The sequence below is a fragment of the Somniosus microcephalus genome, chromosome 12, assembly GCF_052327205.1.
Source record: "Somniosus microcephalus isolate GS21.2 chromosome 12, FLI_Smic_1.0, whole genome shotgun sequence".
Classification (NCBI taxonomy): Eukaryota; Metazoa; Chordata; class Chondrichthyes; order Squaliformes; family Somniosidae; genus Somniosus; species Somniosus microcephalus.
In genome coordinates, this window is record NC_140998.1 from 207767708 (window position 1) to 207787335 (window position 19628).

Consider the following 19628-nt stretch of genomic DNA (forward strand, 5'->3'; position numbering starts at 1 on the left):
AGAGAGTAGGGGAGAGAGAGTAGGGGGAGAGAGAGTAGGGGAGAGAGAGTAGGGGAGAGAGAGTAGGGGGAGAGAGAGTAGGGGAGAGAGAGTAGGGGGAGAGAGAGTAGGGGAGAGAGCGTAGGGGGAGAGAGAGTAGGGGGAGAGAGTAGGGGGAGAGACAGTAGGGGGATAGAGAGTAGGGGAGAGAGAGTAGGGGGAGAGAGAGTAGGGGGAGAGAGAGTAGGGGGAGAGAGAGTAGGGGAGAGAGAGAGGAGGGGAGAGAAGTAGGGGGAGAGAGAGTAGGGGAGAGAGAGTAGGGGGAGAGAGAGTAGGGGGAGAGAGAGTAGGGGGAGAGAGAGTAGGGGGAGAGAGAGTAGGGGAGAGAGAGTAGGGGGAGAGAGAGTAGGGGGAGAGAGAGTAGGGGGAGAGAGAGTAGGGGAGAGAGAGAGGAGGGGGAGAGAAAGTAGGGGGAGAGAGAGTAAGGGGAGAGAGAGTAGTGGGAGAGAGAGTAGGGGAGAGAGAGTAGGGGGAGAGAGAGTAGGGGAGAGAGAGTAGGGGGAGAGAGAGTAGGGGAGAGAGAGTAGGGGGAGAGAGAGTAGGGAGAGAGAGAGCAGGGGAAGAGAGAGTAGGGGGAGAGAGAGTAGGGGGAGAGAAAGTAGGGGGAGAGAGAGTAGGGGGAGAGAGAGTAGGGGGAGAGAGAGTAGGGGGAGAGAGAGTAGGGGGAGAGAGAGTAGGGGGAGAGAGAGTGGGGGAGAGAGAGTAGGGGGAGAGAGAGTAGGGGGAGAGAGAGTAGGGGAGAGAGAGTAGGGGGAGAGAGAGTAGGGGGAGAGAGAGTAGGGGGAGAGAGAGTAGGGGGAGAGAGAGTAGGGGAGAGAGAGTAGGGGGGAGAGAGAGTAAGGGAGAGAGAGTAGGGGGAGAGAGAGTAGGGGGATAGAGAGTAGGGGGAGAGAGAGTAGGGGGAGAGAGAGTAGGGGGAGAGAGAGTAGGGGGGAGAGAGAGTAGGGGGAGAGAGAGTAGGGGAGAGAGAGTAGGGGGAGAGAGAGTAGGGGGAGAGAGAGTAGGGGAGAGAGAGTAGGGGGAGAGAGAGTAGGGGGAGAGAGAGTAGGGGAGAGAGAGTAGGGGGAGAGAGAGTAGGGGGAGAGAGAGTAGGGGAGAGAGAGAGTAGGGAGAGAGAGAGTAGGGGAGAGAGAGTAGGGGGAGAGAGAGTAGGGGAGAGAGAGTAGGGGGAGAGAGAGTAGGGGGAGAGAGAGTAGGGGAGAGAGAGAGTAGGGAGAGAGAGAGTAGGGGAGAGAGAGTAGGGGGAGAGAGAGTAGGGGAGAGAGAGTAGGGGGAGAGAGAGTAGGGGGAGAGAGAGTAGGGGGAGAGAGAGTAGGGGGATAGAGAGTAGGGGGAGAGAGAGTAGGGGGAGAGAGAGTAGGGGGAGAGAGAGTAGGGGAGAGAGAGTAGGGGGAGAGAGAGTAAGGGAGAGAGAGTAGGGGGAGAGAGAGTAGGGGGATAGAGAGTAGGGGGAGAGAGAGTAGGGGGAGAGAGAGTAGGGGGAGAGAGAGTAGGGGAGAGAGAGTCGGGGGAGAGAGAGTAGGGGGAGAGAGAGTAGGGGGAGAGAGAGTAGGGGGAGAGAGAGTAGGTGGAGAGAGAGTAGGGGGAGAGAGAGTAGGGGAGAGAGAGTAGGGGGAGAGAGAGTAGGGGGAGAGAGAGCAGGGGGAGAGAGAGTAGGGGGAGAGAGAGTAGGGGGAGAGAGTGGGGGAGAGAGAGTGTAGGGGGAGAGAGAAAAGGGGGAGAGGGAGTAGGGGAGAGAGAGTAGGGGGAGAGAGAGTAGGGGGAGAGAGAGTAGGGGGAGAGAGAGAGTAGGGGGAGATAGAGTATGGGGAGAGAGAGTAGGGGGAGAGAGAGTAGGGGGAGAGAGAGTAGGGGGAGAGAGAGTAGGGGGGAGAGAGGAGGGGGAGAGAGAGTAGGGGGAGAGAGAGTAGGAGGAGAGAGAGTAGGGGGAGAGAGAGTAGGGGGAGAGAGAGTAGGGGGAGAGAGAGTAGGGGAGAGAGAGGAGGGAGAGAGAGAGTAGGGGGAGAGAGAGTAGGGGGAGAGTGAGTAGGGGGAGAGAGAGTAGGGGGAGAGAGAGTAGGGGAGAGAGAGTAGGGGGAGAGAGAGTAGGGGGAGAGAGAGTAGGGGGGAGAGAGAGTAGGGGAGAGAGAGAGTAGGGGAGAGAGAGTAGCGGGAGAGAGAGTAGGGGGAGAGAGAGAGTAGGGGGAGAGAGAGTATGGGGAGAGAGAGTAGGGGGAGAGAGAGTAGGGGGAGAGAGTAGGGGAGAGAGATTAGGGGAGAGAGAGAGTAGGGGGAGAGAGAGTAGGGGGAGAGAGAGTAGGGGGAGAGAGAGTAGGGTGAGAGAGAGTAGGGGAGAGAGAGAGTAGGGGGAGAGATAGTAAGGGGGAGAGAGTAGGGGGAGAGAGAGTAGGGGGAGAGAGAGTAGGGGGAGAGAGAGTAGGGGAGAGAGAGTAGGGGGAGAGAGATGGGGAGAGAGAGTTGGGGAGAGAGAGTAGGGGGAGAGAGAGTAGGGGGAGAGAGAGTAGGGGGAGAGAGAGTAGGGGGAGAGAGATGGGGAGAGAGAGTAGGGGGAGAGAGAGTAGGGGGAGAGAGAGTAGGGGGAGAGAGAGTAGGGGGAGAGAGAGATGGGGAGAGAGAGTTGGGGAGAGAGAGTAGGGGGAGAGAGAGTAGGGGAGAGAGAGTAGGGGGAGAGAGATGGGGAGAGAGAGTTGGGGAGAGAGAGTAGGGGGAGAGAGAGTAGGGGAGAGAGAGGAGGGGGAGAGAGAGTAGGGGGAGAGAGAGTAGGGGGAGAGAGAGTAGGGGGGAGAGAGAGTAGGGGAGAGAGAGTAGGGGAGAGAGAGTAGGGGAGAGAGTTCTCTGCTCGACGTTGGCTCTCGTGGGGAGAGAGAGGGGAGGAGAGGAGGAGAGAGAGAGTAGGGGGAGAGAGAGTAGGGGGAGAGAGAGTAGGGGGAGAGTCTGGGGAGAGAGAGTAGGGGACTCTACTTTTCTCTCGACTGTTTCTCTATGGGCTCTCTTTTCTCAGAGTAGGGGAGAGAGCTAGGGGCGAGAGTTGGGGCGAGAGAGAGTAGGGGGTCGAGAGAGTGGGGGAGAGAGAGTAGGGGGAGAGAGAGTAGGGGAGAGAGAGTAGGGGGAGAGAGTAGGGGAGAGAGTGTTGGGGCGAGCTTAGAGTTCTAGGGGAGAGAGAGGAGGGGGAGAGCCTCTTTCTCTCTGAGGAGGAGAGGTCGGAGAGAGCGCTCGCGGGTTGCGCCGAGACTGGGGCGCTCTCTACTGTTCGCTCTCGACTTCTCTGGCTCTACTTTCGAGAGTAGGGGGAGAGAGAGTAGGGGGCGAGAGAGGCTAGGGGAGCTCGAGTCACGGGGCTCGCTTCTCGCTTACTTTTTCTCTCTCTACTTTTTCTCGAGTTCTAGTTAGCGGGCTGAGAGTCGTAGGGGCGAGAGAGAGTAGGGGGAGAGAGAGTAGGGGCGCGAGAGTTTGCCTCTACTGTTGCTCTCGAGAGAGTAGGGGGAGAGAGAGTAGGGGGAGAGAGAGTAGGGTGAGAGAGAGTACGGGGAGAGAGAGTAGGGTCAGGGTCGACGTTTCTCTCGCGACGTTTCTCTCTACTTGTCTCTCTCTGACGTTCTCGTACCGGGGTAGAGAGTAGGGGGAGAGAGAGTAGGGGAGAGAGAGTAGGGGGAAGAGAGAGTAGGGGGAGAGAGAGTAGGGGAGAGAGAGTAGGGGGAGAGTAGCTCTAGTCGAGAGAGAGTAGGGGCGAGAGAGTCGGGCTCGAGAGTAGGTTAGCGCTACGAGTCTCGCTAGAGAGAGTGGGGAGAGAGAGTAGGGGGAGAGAGAGTAGGGGGGCGAGTAGTGTTGAGGTCGAGTAGCGCTAGGGGAGAGAGTAGGGGGAGAGAGAGAGTAGGGGGAGAGAGAGTAGGGGAGAGAGAGTAGGGGGAGAGAGAGTAGGGGAGAGAGAGTAGGGGGAGAGAGAGTAGGGGGAGAGTAGGGGGAGAGAGAGTAGGGAGAGAGAGTAGGGGGAGAGAGAGTAGGGGGAGAGAGAGTAGGGGGAGAGAGAGTAGGGGGAGAGAGAGCTAGGGGGGCTTTCGCGAGAGCTGTCTACGTCGGGCCCTGAGAGCTCTCTACGTGGCGCACGAGAGACGTAGGGGCGCTCGAGAGTAGGGGAGAGAGAGTAGGGGAGAGAGATAGGGGGAGAGAGAGTAGGGGGAGAGAGAGTAGGGGAGAGAGAGTAGGGGGAGAGAGAGTAGGGGAGAGAGAGTCGGGGAGAGAGAGTTAGGGGCGAGAGAGGTAGGGGAGAGAGAGAGTAGGGGAGAGAGAGTAGGGGAGAGAGAGTAGGGAGAGAGAGAGAGTAGGGGAGAGATAGGGGAGAGAGTAGGGGGCTGAGAGAGGTGAGAGTTGGAGAGAGAGTAGGGGAGAGAGTGTAGGGGGAGAGAGTAAGGAGGGAGAGAGAGTAGGGGGAGAGAGAGGGTAGGGGAGAGAGAGGGGAGCGAGAGTAGAGGGCGCTGAGAGTTCGTCTGCGCTCGCTACTTGGCTAGCGAGACTGGTTCTTGGCGCGCGACCCGAGCTCTACTGTTCTCGCTCGTGACGAGGGGTAGAGAGGGAAGAGAGATTCGAGTCTCCCTCTCTCTCTACCGAGTCAGAGACTGAGAGTGCGAGAGAAGAGTGAGCGAGCTGAGTGCGACTGTGAGAGATAGAGAGACTGTGAGAGGGCGATAGACTTGGATCCTGGCCCGGTAGCGGGGTGGGGGGTAGAACGGACTCTCACGCTAGGGGAGCAGGTCTCCCAGTGTTGCAGAGAACGGACTTCTGGTGAATAAATGAGAAGGAAGGAGATATGACAGTTCAGGAGGGAGGGAGGAAAATAATCTTTGAGCATAAGCTGCAGACGCGACAGGCGGCTTGATGGAGCGATCGAAGGAATTAATTAGTCCTGCTGGAGTTCATTAGAGATGAGAGAGATAGTGGAGCCTTGGCGGCCAATCTCATCACAGCCAAAATGCTGTCCTAATGTTTATTTAATGATGTCACCTAATTAAGCCGAGGCTGTATAAAGCAAGATTGAAGGTCCGAGGGGGGAAGGGATTCAATGCTTGGATCTTTCCATTCCTCTCCGCCTGGCATTCAGTTTTACCTCCTGAAAGTCGACCAATCCACAGCTGCCATTGCCATTCCAGTAACCTCTGCCCGCCATTGCGAGCGAGGCTTGATGCTGGCGGACTGATCGACTGTGAGGGCATCGCGTCTGAGTTCCATCCTGCCCTCTATCAACAACAGCAACCTGCATTCACATAGCGCCGTTAAAGTAGTGAATCGTCCCCAGGTCGCTTCACAGGAGCGATTATCAAACAAACTTTGACACCGAGCCACATCAGGAGATATTAGGGCAGGTGACCAAAAGCTTGTTCACAGAGGTCAGTTTTAAGGAGCATCTTAAAGGAGGAGAGAGAGGCGGAGAGGTTTAGGGAGGGAATTCCAGAGCTTAGGGCCCAGGCAACAGAAGGCACGGCCGCCAATTGTTGAGCGATTATAATCAGTGATGCTCAAGAGGGCAGAATTAGAGGAGCGCAGATATCTCGGGGGGTTGTGGGGCTGGAGGAGATTACAGAGATAGGGAGGGGCGAGGAGGCCATGGAGGGATTTGAAGACCAGGATGAGAATTTTAATATCAAGGCGTTGCCGGAGCGGGAGTCACCATAGGTCAGCGAGCACAGGGGACATGGGCGAACGGGACTTGGTGCGAGTTAGGACACGGGCAGCCGAGTTTCAGATGACCTCAAGTTTACGTAGAGTGGAATGTGGGAGGCCGGCCAGGAGTGTGTTGGAATAGTCAAGTCTAGAGGTAACAAAGGCATGGATGAGGGTTTCGGCAGCAGTAACGGGTGCTGAGGCACTGTGTAGAGGGAGCTTTACTCTGTATCTAACCCGTGCTGTACCTGCCCTGGGAGTGTTTGATGGGACAGTGGAGAGGGAGCTTTACTCTGTATCTAACCCGTGCTGTACCTGCCCTGGGAGTGTTTGATGGGGACAGTGTAGAGGGAGCTTTACTCTGTATTTAACCCGTGCTGTACCTGCCCTGGGAGTGTTTGATGGGACAGTGCAGAGGGAGCTTTACTCTGTATCTAACCCGTGCTGTACCTGCCCTGGGAGTGTTTGATGGGACAGTGCAGAGGGAGCTTTACTCTGTATCTAACTCGTGCTGTACCTGCCCTGTGAGTGTTTGATGGGACAGTGTAGAGGGAGCTTTACTCTGTATCTAACCCGTGCTGTACCTGCCCTGTGAGTGTTTGATGGGACAGTGTAGAGGGAGCTTTACTTTGTATATAACCCATGCTGTACCTGCCCGGGGAGTGTTTGATGGGACAGTGTAGAGGGAGCTTTACTCTGTATCTAACCCCGTGCTGTACCTGCCCTGGGATGTGTTTGATGGGACAGTGTAGAGGGAGCTTTACTCTGTACCTAACCCGTGCTGTACCTGTCCCGGGAGTGTTTAATGGGACAGTGTGGAGGGAGCTTTACTCTGCATCTAACCCCGTGCTGTACCTGCCCTGGGAGTGTTTGATGGGACAGTGTAGAGGGAGCTTTACTCTGTATCAACCCGTGCTGTGCCTGCCCTGGGAGTGTTTGATGGGACAGTGTAGAGGGAGCTTAACTCTGTATCTAACCCTGTGCTGTACCTGCCCTGAGAGCGTTTGATGGGACAGTGTAGAGGGAGCTTTACTCTGTATCAACCCGTGCTGTACCTGCCCTGGGAGTGTTTGATGGGACAGTGTAGAGGGAGCTTTACTCTGTACCTAACCCGTGCTGTACCTGCCCTGGGAGTGTTTGATGGGACAGTGTAGAGGGAGCTTTACTCTGTATCTAACCCGTGCTGTACCTGCCCTGGGAGTGTTTGATGGGACAGTGTAGAGGGAGCTTTACTTTGTATCTAACCCGTGCTGTACCTGCCCTGGGAGTGTTTGATGGGACACGGTAGAGGGAGATTTACTCTGTATCTAACCCGTGCTGTACCTGCCCTGGGAGTGTTTGATGGGACAGTGTAGAGGGAGCTTTACTCTGTATCTAACCCGTGCTGTACCTGCCCTGGGAGTGTTTGATGGGACAGTGTAGAGGGAGCTTTACTTTGTATCTAACCCGTGCTGCACCTGCCCTGGGAGTGTTTGATGGGACACGGTAGAGGGAGATTTACTCTGTATCTAACCCGTGCTGTACCTGCCCTGGGAGTGTTTGATGGGACAGTGTAGAGGGAGCTTTACTCTGTATCTAACCCGTGCTGTACCTGCCCTGGGAGTGTTTGATGGGGACAGTGTAGAGGGAGCTTTACTCTGTATCTAACCCCGTGCTGTACCTGCCCTGGGAGTGTTTGATGGGACAGTGTAGAGGGAGCTTTGCTCTGTATCTAACCCGTGCTGTACATGCCCTGGGAGTGTTTGATGGGACACTGTAGAGGGAGCTTTGCTCTGTATCTAACCCGTGCTGTACCTGCCCTGGGAGTGTTTGATGGGACAGTGTAGAGGGAGCTTTACTCTGTATCTAACCCGTGCTGTACCTGCCCTGGGAGTGTTTGATGGGGACAGTGCAGAGGGAGCTTTGCTCTGTATCTAACCCGTGCTGTACCTGCCCTGGGAGTGTTTGATGGGACAGTGTAGATGGAGATTTACTCTGTATCTAACCCGTGCTGTACCTGCCCTGGGAGTGTTTGATGGGACAGTGTAGAGGGAGCTTTACTCTGTATCTAACCCTGTGCTGTACCTGCCCTGGGAGTGTTTGATGGGACAGTGTAGAGGGAGCTTTACTCTGTATCTAACCCCGTGCTGTACCTGCCCTGGGTGTGTTTGATGGGACAGTGTAGAGGGAGTTTTACTCTGTATTTAACCCGTGCTGTACCTGCCCTGGGAGTGTTTGATGGGACAGTGTAGAGGGTGCTTTACTCTGTATCTAACCCGTGTTGTAGCTGCCCTGGGAGTGTTTGATGTGACAGCGTAGAGGGAGCTTTACTCTGTATCTAACCCGTGCTGTACCTGTCCTGGGAGTGTTTGATGGGACAGTGTAGAGGGAGCTTTACTCTGTATCTAACCCGTGCTGTACCTGCCCTGGGAGTGTTTGATGGGACAGTGCAGAGGGAGCTTTACTCTGTATCTAACTCGTGCTGTACCTGCCCTGTGAGTGTTTGATGGGACAGCGTAGAGGGAGCTTTACTCTGTATCTAACCTGTGCTGTACCTGCCCTGTGAGTGTTTGATTGGATCGTGTAGAGGGAGCTTTACTTTGTATATAACCCATGCTGTACCTGCCCGGGGAGTGTTTGATGGGACAGTGTAGAGGGAGCTTTACTCTGTATCTAACCCCGTGCTGTACCTGCCCTGGGATGTGTTTGATGGGACAGTGTAGAGGGAGCTTTACTCTGTACCTAACCCGTGCTGTAGCTGTCCCGGGAGTGTTTGATGGGACAGTGTGGAGGGAGCTTTACTCTGCATCTAACCCCGTGCTGTACCTGCCCTGGGAGTGTTTGATGGGACAGTGTAGAGGGAGCTTTACTCTGTATCAACCCGTGCTGTGCCTGCCCTGGGAGTGTTTGATGGGACAGTGTAGAGGGAGCTTAACTCTGTATCTAACCCTGTGCTGTACCTGCCCTGAGAGCGTTTGATGGGACAGTGTAGAGGGAGCTTTACTCTGTATCAACCCGTGCTGTACCTGCCCTGGGAGTGTTTGATGGGACAGTGCAGAGGGAGCTTTGCTCTGTATCTAACCCGCGCTGTACTTACCCTGGGAATGTTTGGTAATGAAATTCGATGCTTGAATGGCGCCGTGTTAACATCCCTCCGATTAATCACCACAAGCTCTGATATAAAATCTTTCTTCCCTTTAAGGGAGTTATTTGTAGTTGGGCCCGATATAGAGATAGAACGGCAGGAAGTCTGTCGACAGCTGTCACTGTGCTATTTTTAACAGGCATGTATCGTGCTGTGGAACATGAGCTCCTGCCTGCGCAGTGTAAATAAATCCTTGTACCACCACATCATATTTTTCATTGAGGAATCTGGAGACGGGGAGAAGGGGTCCGGAGATGAACCTTCAAATCGAATGCATTGACAGCTGCTCGGGATTTTTGTATTATTGTCAGAGGGGCAGTGCTGAGGGAGCGCTGCACTGTCAGAGGGGCAGTGCTGAGGGAGCGCTGCACTGTCAGAGGGGCAGTGCTGAGGGAGCGCTGCACTGTCACAGGGGCAGTGCTGAGGGAGCACCGCACTCTCGGAGGGGCAGTACTGAGAGAGTGCTGCACTGTCGGAGGGGCGGTACTGAGGGAGCGCCCCACTGTTGGAGGGGCAGTACTGAGGGAGCGCCGCACTGTTGGAGGGGCAGTCCTGAGGGAGCGCCGCACTGTCGGAGGGGCAGTACTGAGGGAGCGCCGCACTTTCGGAGGGGCAGAGGGAGCACTGCACTGTCGGAGGGGCAGTACTGAGGGAGCACTGCACTGTCGGAGGGGCAGTACTGAGGGAGTGCTGCACTGTCGGAGGGTCAGTATTGAGGGAGTGCCGCACTGTCAGAGGGGCACTACTGAGGGAGCGCCGCACTGTCGGAGGGTCAGTACTGAGGGAGCAGCGCACTGTCGGAGGGTCAGTACTGAGGGAGCGCTGCACTGTTGGAGGGTCAGTACTGAGAGAGCGCTGCACTGTCGGAGGGGCAGTGCTGAGGGAGCGCCACACTGTCGAAGGGGCAGTACTGAGGGAGTGCCGCATTGTCGGAGGGTCAGTACTGAGGGAGCACCGCACTGTTGGAGGGGCGGTGCTGAGGGAGCACTGCACTGTTGGAGGGCAGTACTGAGGGAGCGCCGCACTGTCGGAGCGGCAGTACTGAGGGAGCGCCGCACTGTCGAAGGGGCACTACTGAGGGAGCGCCGCACTGTCGGAGGGTCAGTACTGAGGGAGCACTGCACTGTCGGAGGGTCAGTACTGAGGGAGCGCCGCACTGTTGGAGGGGCACTACTGAGGGAGCGCCGCACTGTCGGAGGGTCAGTACTGAGGGAGCAGTGCACTGTCGGAGGGTCAGTACTGAGGGAGCGCTGCACTGTTGGAGGGTCAGTACTGAGGGAGCGCCGCACTGTCGGAGGTGCCGTCTTTTGGATGAGACATTAAACTGAGGCCCCGTCTGCTCTCTCAGGTGGACGAAAAAGACCCCATAGCACTATTTCGAAGAAGAGCAGGGGAGTTATACCCGGTGTCCTGGGGCCAATATTTATCCCTCAACCACCATAACAAAAACAGATGATCTGCTCATTATCGCATTGCTGTTTGTGGGCGCTTGCTGTGCGTGAATTAGCAGCCACGTTTCCTGTATTACGACAGTGACTACACTGCGAAAGTATTTCATTGGGTGTGAAGCAATTTGGGACGTCCTGAGGTTGTGAAAGGCTAGTTCTTTCTTTTTGTCATTCTATCCCGAACGTCGTGTAGTTGCCTCTTTCCCTGGAGTTTGGGGCCTCCTATCAATCTGTCGTCACCTGCCCATTCAGCCTTCTCTACTGTGAACAGCAATGGCCTCCCGTTCATGACCCCCGTGACCTCCACAGCTCTGACCTCTGTCACCCCTCACCCCGTGACCCCTGGCCGTGCCAAAGCTCCATTCACAACCGCCCGTTGCTTTCTCTCGTCCGCCAGTTCTAAATCCCCCCAAAATCATTGAATCTTTCAGCACAGGAGGAGGCCATTCGGCCCATCGTTCCTGTGCCGGCTCTTTGAACAAGCTCTCTAATTAGTCCCACTCCCCCCTGCTCTTTCCCCAGAGCCATTTTCCTTTTCAAATATGTATCCAATTCCCCTTTTGAAAGTTACTATTGAATCTGCTCCCACCGCCCTTTCAGGCAGCGCGTTCCAGATCACAACAACTCGCTGCGTAAAAACATTCTCCTCATCGCCCCCTCTGGTTCTTTGGCCGATTATCTTCAATCTGTGTCCTCTGGTTACCGACCCGCCTGCCACTGGAAACAGTTTCTCCTTATTTACTCGATCAAAAACCCTCATGATTCTGAACGCCTCTATTAAATCTCCTCTTAACCTTCTCTGCTCTAAGGAGAACAACCCCAGCTTCTCCAGTCTCTCCACGTAACTGAAGTCTCTCATCCCTGGTACCATTCCTGTCAATCTCCTCTGCACCCTCTCCAACGCCTTGACATCCTTCCTAAAGTGCGGTGCTCAGAATTGGACACAATACTCCAGCTGAGGCCTACCCAGTGATTAATAAAGGTTTAGTATAATTAACACAGCAAAGAAACCTCCCTCCCTTCTGCTTTGTGAGGCACCATACTGAAATGTAAGCACGTCAACTCAGTAGGATTTCCATTGGGAACTAGACCCACCATTCAGGAACATAGGAAGAGGAGGAGGCCCTTTCAGCTCCTCGGGCCTGTTATACAGGAACAGGAGGAGCCCTTTCAGCCCCTCGGGCCTGTTATACAGGAACAGGAGGAGCCCTTTCAGCCTCTCGAGCCTGTTACATAGGAACAGGAGGAGGCCCTTTCAGCCTCTCGAGCCTGTTACACAGGAACAGGAGGAGGCCCTTTCAGCCCCTCGAGCCTGTTATACAGGAACAGGAGGAGGCCCTTTCAGCCCCTCGGGCCTGTTATACAGGAACAGGAGGAGGCCCATTCAGCCTCTCGAGCCTGTTACATAGGAACAGGAGGAGGCCCATTCAGCCCCTCGAGCCTGTTACACAGGAACAGGAGGAGGCCCTTTCAGCCTCTCGAGCCTGTTACACAGGAACAGGAGGAGGCCCTTTCAGCCCCTCGAGCCTGTTATACAGGAACAGGAGGAGCCCTTTCAGCCTCTCGAGCCTGTTATACAGGAACAGGAGGAGCCCTTTCAGCCCCTCGAGCCTGTTACACAGGAACAGGAGGAGGCCCTTTCAGCCCCTCGGGCCTGTTATACAGGAACAGGAGGAGCCCTTTCAGCCTCTCGAGCCTGTTACATAGGACCAGGAGGAGGCCCTTTCAGCCCCTCGAGCCTGTTACTTAGGAACAGGAGGAGGACCTTTCAGCCCCTCGAGACTGTTACCATAGGAACAGGATAGGCCATTCAGCCCCTCGACCCTGTTACCATAAGAACAGGGGGAGACCATTAAGCCCCTCGAGCCCGTTACCATAGGAACAGGAGGAGGCCCATTCAGCCGCTCGAGCCTGTTACATAGGAACAGGAGGAGGCCCATTCAGCCGCTCGAGCCTGTTATACAGGAACAGGAGGAGGCCCATTCAGCCCCACGAGCCTGTTACACAGGGACAGGAGGAGGCCCATTCAGCCGCTCGAGCCTGTTACATAGAAAGAGGAGGAAGCCATTTATTCCCTCGAGCCTGGTACATAGGAACAGGATAAGGCCATTCAGCCCCTCGAGCCTGTTACACAGGACGAGGAGGAGGCCCATTCAGCCCCTCGAGCCTGTTACACAGGAAGAGGAGGAGGTCCATTCAGCCCCTCGAGCCTGTTACACAGGAACAGGAGGAGGCCCATTCAGCCGCTCGAGCCTGTTACATAGAAAGAGGAGGAAGCCATTTATTCCCTCGAGCCTGTTACATAGGAACAGGATAAGGCCATTCAGCCCCTCGAGCCTGTTACACAGGAAGAGGAGGAGGCCCATTCAGCCCCTCGAGCCTGTTACACAGGAACAGGAGGAGGCCCATTCAGCCCCTCGAGCCTGTTACACAGGAACAGGAGGAGGCCCATTCAGCCCCTGGAGCCTGTTACACAGGAAGAGGAGGAGGCCATTCAGCCCCTCGAGCCTGTTACACAGGAAGAGGAGGAGGCCCATTCATTCAGATCATGGCTGATCTACCACACCTCCATCTACCCGCCTTTGCTCCGTATCCCTCGATACCCGTACCCAACAAAAATCTATTGACCTCAGTCTTGAAAGCATCGATTGGTCCCCCAGCCCCAACAGCATTTTGGGGGAGAGAGTTCCAGATTTCCAGCACCCTTTGTGTGAAGAAGTGCTTCCTGACATCACCCCTGAACGGCCTGGCTCTAATGTTAAGGTTCTGCCCCCTTGTTCTGGACTCCCCCCACCAGAGGAAATAGTTTCTCACTCTCAACCCTATCGAATCCTTTAATCATCTCAAACACCTCGATTAGATCACCCCTTAATCTTCTAAACTCGAGGGACTACAAGCCTAGTTTGTGCAACCTGTCCTCGTAATTTAACCTTTTCAGCCCCGGGCATCATTATAGAGTGATAGAGTTATAAAGCACAGAAAGAGGCCCTTCGGCCCATCGTGTCCACGCTGGCCATCAAGCCCTGTCTATTCTAATCCCATTTTCCAGCACTTGGTCCGTAGCCTTGTATGCTGTGGCGTTTCAAGTGCTCATCCAAATGCTTCTTGAATGTTGTGAGGGTTCCTGCCTCTACCACCCTTTCAGGCAGTGAGTTCCAGATTCCAACCACCCTCTGGGTGAAAAAGTTTCTCCTCAAATCCCCTCTAAACCTCCTGCCCCTTACCTTGAAACTATGCCCCCTGGTTATTGAGCCCTCTACTAAGGGGAAAAGTTCCTTTCTATCCACGCTATCTATGCCCCTAAAATTGTGTACACCTCAATCAGGTCCCCCCTCAGCCTTCTCTGCTCTAAGGAAAACAACCCCAGCCTGTCCAGTCTCTCTTCATAGCTGAAGCACTCCAGCCCAGGTAACATCCTGGTGACTCTCCTCTGCACCCTCTCCAATGCAATCACATCCTTCCTATAGTGTGGCGACCAGAACTGCACACAGTATTCCAGCTGTGGCCTAACTCGCCATTCTAACTTCCCATATTCTGGGGAATCTGCTCCCCCTCCAAGGCCAAGATATCGTTCCTGAGGTGCGGGGCCCAGAACTGAAAGCAGTCACTCCTAGACAGGGTCGGACCAAGGCTCTGTCTAACTGAAGCACAAGGATGTGCAGTGAATTGGCTGGGGGGACATCCGAAGGAAGCGAGAGGCGTCCCACTAGTTGGGAGGTTCTGGGAGAAAAGTAGGCCAAGGTCGAGCGGGAGACGCTGCCATGGGTCGTGATTTCGGCGCGGTGAGTCCGCGAGAGCGGGGCGTGGAAGAGGAAAGAAGGAAAGAAGCCCAACCAATCCCTGTGCCCTCCTTCCCTTTTCTCCAGAGTTCACACTGAGGTCAAAAACGATGACATTGTGGTGGAGATGAAGACGGGCCAATCGCCTGAGACCTCCGGCCTGCTGGGCTTGAATGGGGAGAAGAGGCCCGCTGGAGATCGGGTGAGTTACCGTGGCAACCCCTCCCCCCCCCACACACAGTGCATCCGGCCTTCTGCGCAGTCAAAGCCACCGACCGACACCCTGCACGGCGCGTGGTATCTCTCCGGGGCGCGGGGGTCAAGAGTCACTGTTGAGGTTCTAGAATGAGGCGTCAACCGACCCTTTCGAGCGGGTCACGGGGGCTGCCATTTTGTCACGGGACAAGTCGACTTTTGGTTGGAGGAGGGGCAGGAATGCTGGAGGTAAGAAGAAAGACTTGCATTTCTATAGCGCCTTTCACGACCTCGGGATGTCGCAGAGCGCTTCACAGCCAATGAAGTGCATTTCTGAAGTCTGGTCACTGTTGTAATGTAGGAAACGCGGCAGACAATTTGCGCACAGCAAGCTCCCGCAAACACCAATGTGATAGTGACCAGATCATCTGTTTTTAGTGATGATGATTGAGGGATAAATATTGGCCCAAGGACACCAGGGAGAACTCCCCCTGTTCTTCTGCAAAATAGTGCCCATGAGATCTTTTATGTCCACCTGAGAGGGCAAGCGGGGCCTCGATTTAATGTCTCATCTGAAAGACGGCACCTCCGACCTTGCGGCGCTCCCTCAGTACTGCCCCTCCAACAGTGCGGCGCTCCCTCAGTACTGCCCCTCCGACAGTGCGGCGCTCCCTCAGTACTGCCCATCCAACAGTGCAGCGCTCCCTCAGTACTGCCCCTCCGACAGTCAGGCGCTCCCTCAGTACTGCCCTTCCGACAGTGCGGCGATCCCTCAGTACTGCCCTTCCGACAGTGCGGCGCTCCCTCAGTACTGCCCCTCCGACAGTGCGGCGCTCCCTCAGTACTGCCCCTCCGACAGTGCGGCGCTCCCTCAGTACTGCCCCTCCGACAGTGCGGCGCTCCCTCAGTACTGCCCCTCCGACAGTGCGGCGCTCCCTCAGTACTGCCCCTCCGACAGTGCGGCGTTCCCTCAGTACTGCCCCCCCGACAATGCGGCGCTCCCTCAGTACTGCCCCTCCGACAGTGCGGCGCTCCCTCAGTACTGCCCTTCTGACAGTGCGGCACTCGCTCAGCACTGCCCCTCCGACAGTGCGGCATTCCCTCAGTACTGCCCCTCCGACAGTGCAGCACTCCCTCAGTACTGCCCCTCCGACAGTGCAGCGCTCCCTCAGTACTGCCCCTCCGACAGTGCAGCGCTCCCTCAGTACTGCCCCTCCGACAGTGCAGCGCTCCCTCAGTACTGCCCCTCCGACAGTGCAGCACTCCCTCAATACTGGTACCGGGATTGTCGGCCTGGATTATGAGCTCAAGTCTCTGGAGTGGGGCTCGAACCCACGACCTTCTGGGATAATATACTAGCATAGATTGAGGATAGGTTAATGGACAGAAAACAGAGAGTAGGAATAAACGGGTCATTTTCGGGTTGGCAGGTTGTAACTGGTGGGGTGCCGCCAGGATCAGTGCTTGGGCCTCAGCTATTCACAATCCACTTCAATAATTTGGATGAAGGGACCGAGTGTAACGTATCCAAGTTTGCTGATGATACAAAGCTAGGTGGGACAGTGAGCTGTGAGGAGAACACAAAGGGATAGAGGCAGGTTAAGTCAGTGGGCAATAAGGTGGCAGGTGGAGTATAATGTGGGGAAATTCTTTCCTTCTTTCTTTCCTTCATTCTTTCTCTCTTTCTTTCTCTTTCCTTCTCTCTTTCTTTGTCTCGCTTTCTTTATTTCTTTTTCTTTCTTCTTTCTCTCTTTCTCTCTCTCGTTCTCTCTTTCTCTCCTTTCCTGTGTTATTCTGGTCTGTGTTATTCTGGTCCGTGTTATTCTGGTCCGTGTCACTCTGGTCTGTGTTTACTCTGGTCCGTGTTACTCTGGTCCGTGTTACTCTGGTCCGTGTTACTCTGGTCCGTGTTACTCTGGTCCGTGTTACTCTGGTCTGTGTTACTCTGGTCTGTGTTATTCTGGTCCGTGTTACTCTGGTCCGTGTTACTCTGGTCCGTGTTACTCTGGTCCGTGTTACTCTGGTCCGTGCTACTCTGGTCCGTGTTACTCTGGTCTGTGTTATTCTGGTCTGTTACTCTGGCCTGTGTTATTCTGGTCTGTGTTATTCTGGTCTGTGTTATTCTGGTCTGTGTTACTCTGGTCCATGTTATTCTGGTCTGTGATACTCTGGTCTGTGTTATTCTGGTCTGTGTTATTCTGGTCTGTGTTATTCTGGTCTGTGTTATTCTGGTCTGTGTTACTCTAGTCTGTGTTATTCTGGTCTGTGTTATTCTGGTCCGTGTTATTCTGGTCCGTGTTATTCTGGTCCGTGTTATTCTGGTCCGTGTTACTCTGGTCCGTGTTATTCTGGTCTGTGTTACTCTGGTCTGTGTTACTCTGGTCTGTGTTACTCTGGTCCGTGTTACTCTGGTCCGTGTTATTCTGGTCTGTGTTACTCTGGTCTGTGTTATTCTGGTCTGTGTTACTCTGGTCTGTGTTACTCTGGTCTGTGTTACTCTGGTCCGTGTTACTCTGGTCCGTGTTACTCTGGTCTGTGTTATTCTGGTCTGTGTTACTCTGGTCTGTGTTACTCTGGTCTGTGTTACTCTGGTCCGTGTTATTCTGGTCTGTGTTACTCTGGTCTGTGTTATTCTGGTCTGTGTTACTCTGGTCTGTGTTACTCTGGTCTGTGTTACTCTGGTCCGTGTTAGTCTGGTCCGTGTTACTCTGGTCCGTGTTACTCTGGTCCGTGTTACTCTGGTCTGTGTTATTCTGGTCTGTGTTACTCTGGTCTGTGTTATTCTGGTCTGTGTTACTCTGGTCCGTGTTATTCTGGTCTGTGTTATTCTGGTCTGTGTTATTCTGGTCTGTTTTATTCTAGTCTGGGTTATACTGGCCTGGGTTATCCAGGTCAGGGTTATTCTAGCCTGGGTTATTCTGGTCTGGATGGTCACTCTCTGTCTTTCTTGCTTTCTCCCCCAGTGTTAAGTTGGGGTTTGAAGATCAGTATACCAGAGGGAAGATTGACAAGGATGGAAATGAATACACTGAGGGATGAAGACAACGTGCGATTCTGCTGGTGGACCTGTAACATCTCAGTCATTGCAAAGTGTTTCCCACTGCTCTTACAAACAGAGAGCCAGGACATTCATCTCCTTGTTGTTGTAGATATAATATAAGATGGAATGAATACGGTCGCAACTCATTAGGACAAACTCCGCTCCTGTCACGACAAACCTCCCGCCGTCCCACCACCACCTCACACGCCCAGTCCCTTCTGTCATTGGAGCTTGCTCACCTGACACACCGTGGACCGAATCTCACGCCAATTGGTTAGAAGCCTCGGCCTTTCTAGAACGCAGAACGCCTCATCGCCGTTTCCCCCGGTTACGGTTAAACCTCCTTTACTCGCGCGTGCGTCCAACACTCCCTCGACCCCCTACCCCTTCCCTCAAAGCAGATTGAGGTCAAACATTCTCGTGAGGGGGGAGGAGAGTGGCGGTGACCTTTCACCCCGGTTCACACTCCCTGAAGGCCCAGCAGAAAGGAAGGCATCAAATTCAGGCCCTGACCACCTCCTAAATTGACGATATAACTGTACCTGCCCTGGGAGTGTTTGATAGGACAGTGTAGAGGGAGCTTTACTCTGTATCTAACCTGTGCTGTACCTGCCCTGGGAGTGTTTGATGGGACAGTGTAGAGGGAGCTTGACTCTGTATCTAACCCGTGCTGTACCTGTCCTGGGAGTGTCTGATGGGACAGTGTAGAGGGAGCTTTACTCTGTATCTAACCCGTGCTGTACCTGCCCTGGGAGTGTTTGATGGGACAGTGCAGAGGGAGCTTTACTCTGTATCTAACCCATGCTGTACCTGCCCTGGGAGTGTTTGATGGGACAGTGTAGAGGGAGCTTTACTCTGTATCTAACCCCATGCTGTACCTGCGCTGGGAGTGTTTGATGGGACAGTGTAGAGGGAGCTTTACTCTGTATCTAACCCCGTGCTGTACCTGCCCTGGGAGTGTTTGATGGGACAGTGTAGAGGGAGCTTTACTCTGCATCTAACCCCGTGCTGTACCTGCCCTGGGAGTGTTTGATGGGACGAGGGAGCTTTACTCTGTATCTAACCCCGTGCTGTACCTGCGCTGGGAGTGTTTGATGGGACAGTGTAGAGGGAGCTTTACTCTGTATCTAACCCCATGCTGTACCTGCCCTGGGAGTGTTTGATGGGACGGTGTAGAGGGAGCTTTACTCTGTATCTAACCCGTGCTGTACCTGCCCTGGGAGTGTTTGATGGGACAGTGTAGAGGGAGCTTTACTCTGTATCTAACCCGTGCTGTACCTGCCCTGGGAGTGTTTGATGGGACAGTGTAGAGGGAGCTTTACTCTGTATCTAACCCGTGCTGTACCTGCCCTGGGAGTGTTTGATGGGACAGTGTAGAGGGAGTTTACTCTGTATCTAACCCGTGCTGTACCTGCCCTGGGAGTGTTTGATGGGACAGTGTAGAGGGAGCTTTACTCTGTATCTAACCCGTGCTGTACCTGCCCTGGGAGTGTTTGATGGGACACTGTGATTTGTATTCCATTCCTCAAATTTCCCCACTTCGATCAGACTCGGGGAGAGCGGGGTTGGTGGGAGATCTACTCCAGCCTCAGCGAGATGTCATCTCCCCGGATAAGCCGACGTGTGTGTTGGTGTCTAGGAGTTTGTGATAGTGGGTGACGACCGTACATTATTAAAGTCTTTGTGTTTCTTGATGTTTTTTCCAGAGGGGGGGAAAACAAGGAAAACTCTCCCCACCAACCCACGGATTCGATATCATCTGCCTGCCATGTTTGTTCCTCATGCTTAGCCTGTCTGTGGTTCAGAGGGTCATGGCCTTCGACCCCTGTGCTTCTGTCAACAATCTGCTCTTGCCCGACCTCAGCTCCTGCTTCTTTGGGAAGGGTTACACGCCACAAGGGTCCTTCTGCCAGGACCTAAGCCAAGACCAATCCATCCGCCTTGTTCGCACGCTCTGGTTACGGAAGTACCTTGCGTCCAATCGGTTGGCGCGGGAGCCGGTGAAACGTGACTGTAAATTGAGCTGAGCCCTCCCCGCCCCAACGCCCGCCGATCCACCACAGGGCTCCTTGCACCAGCGCTGTTCCTGCTCGACTCTTTCGGCTCTCCTTCCTCAGCTCTTCTGTCCGCCACCGGCTGCTCTGCTGGCCTGCCAAGATGGCCTCCGTCCTGCTTTGGATTCTGGGTGAAAATGGCTTGCTCAAAGCCGACGCCCAAATGCGGTTTCCGTGACGAGGCGGAGGGGGGGCGGCCTTCAAGGAGTCGGCACAGGCTCGAGGGGCCGAATGGCCTCCTTCTGCACTGCGAGTCTCTGCAGCTCCCAACAACCATCACCTGAAACGCCAATG

The 19628-nt window shown here is 54.7% G+C and overlaps 1 protein-coding gene across 3 annotated transcripts in view; it reads left to right on the plus strand.

Annotated features, from left to right (window-relative positions):
* The window catches only part of bcam (basal cell adhesion molecule (Lutheran blood group)), a 350665-nt gene that overhangs the window by 198634 nt on the left and 132403 nt on the right, over positions 1–19628 (plus strand). For all 3 annotated transcript variants that reach the window (XM_086003960.1, XM_086003962.1, XM_086003963.1), the window contains one exon: positions 14133–14247. In XM_086003960.1, coding sequence (XP_085860086.1) covers positions 14133–14247 — 115 coding nt within the window. The remainder of the gene's footprint in view (positions 1–14132; positions 14248–19628) is intronic.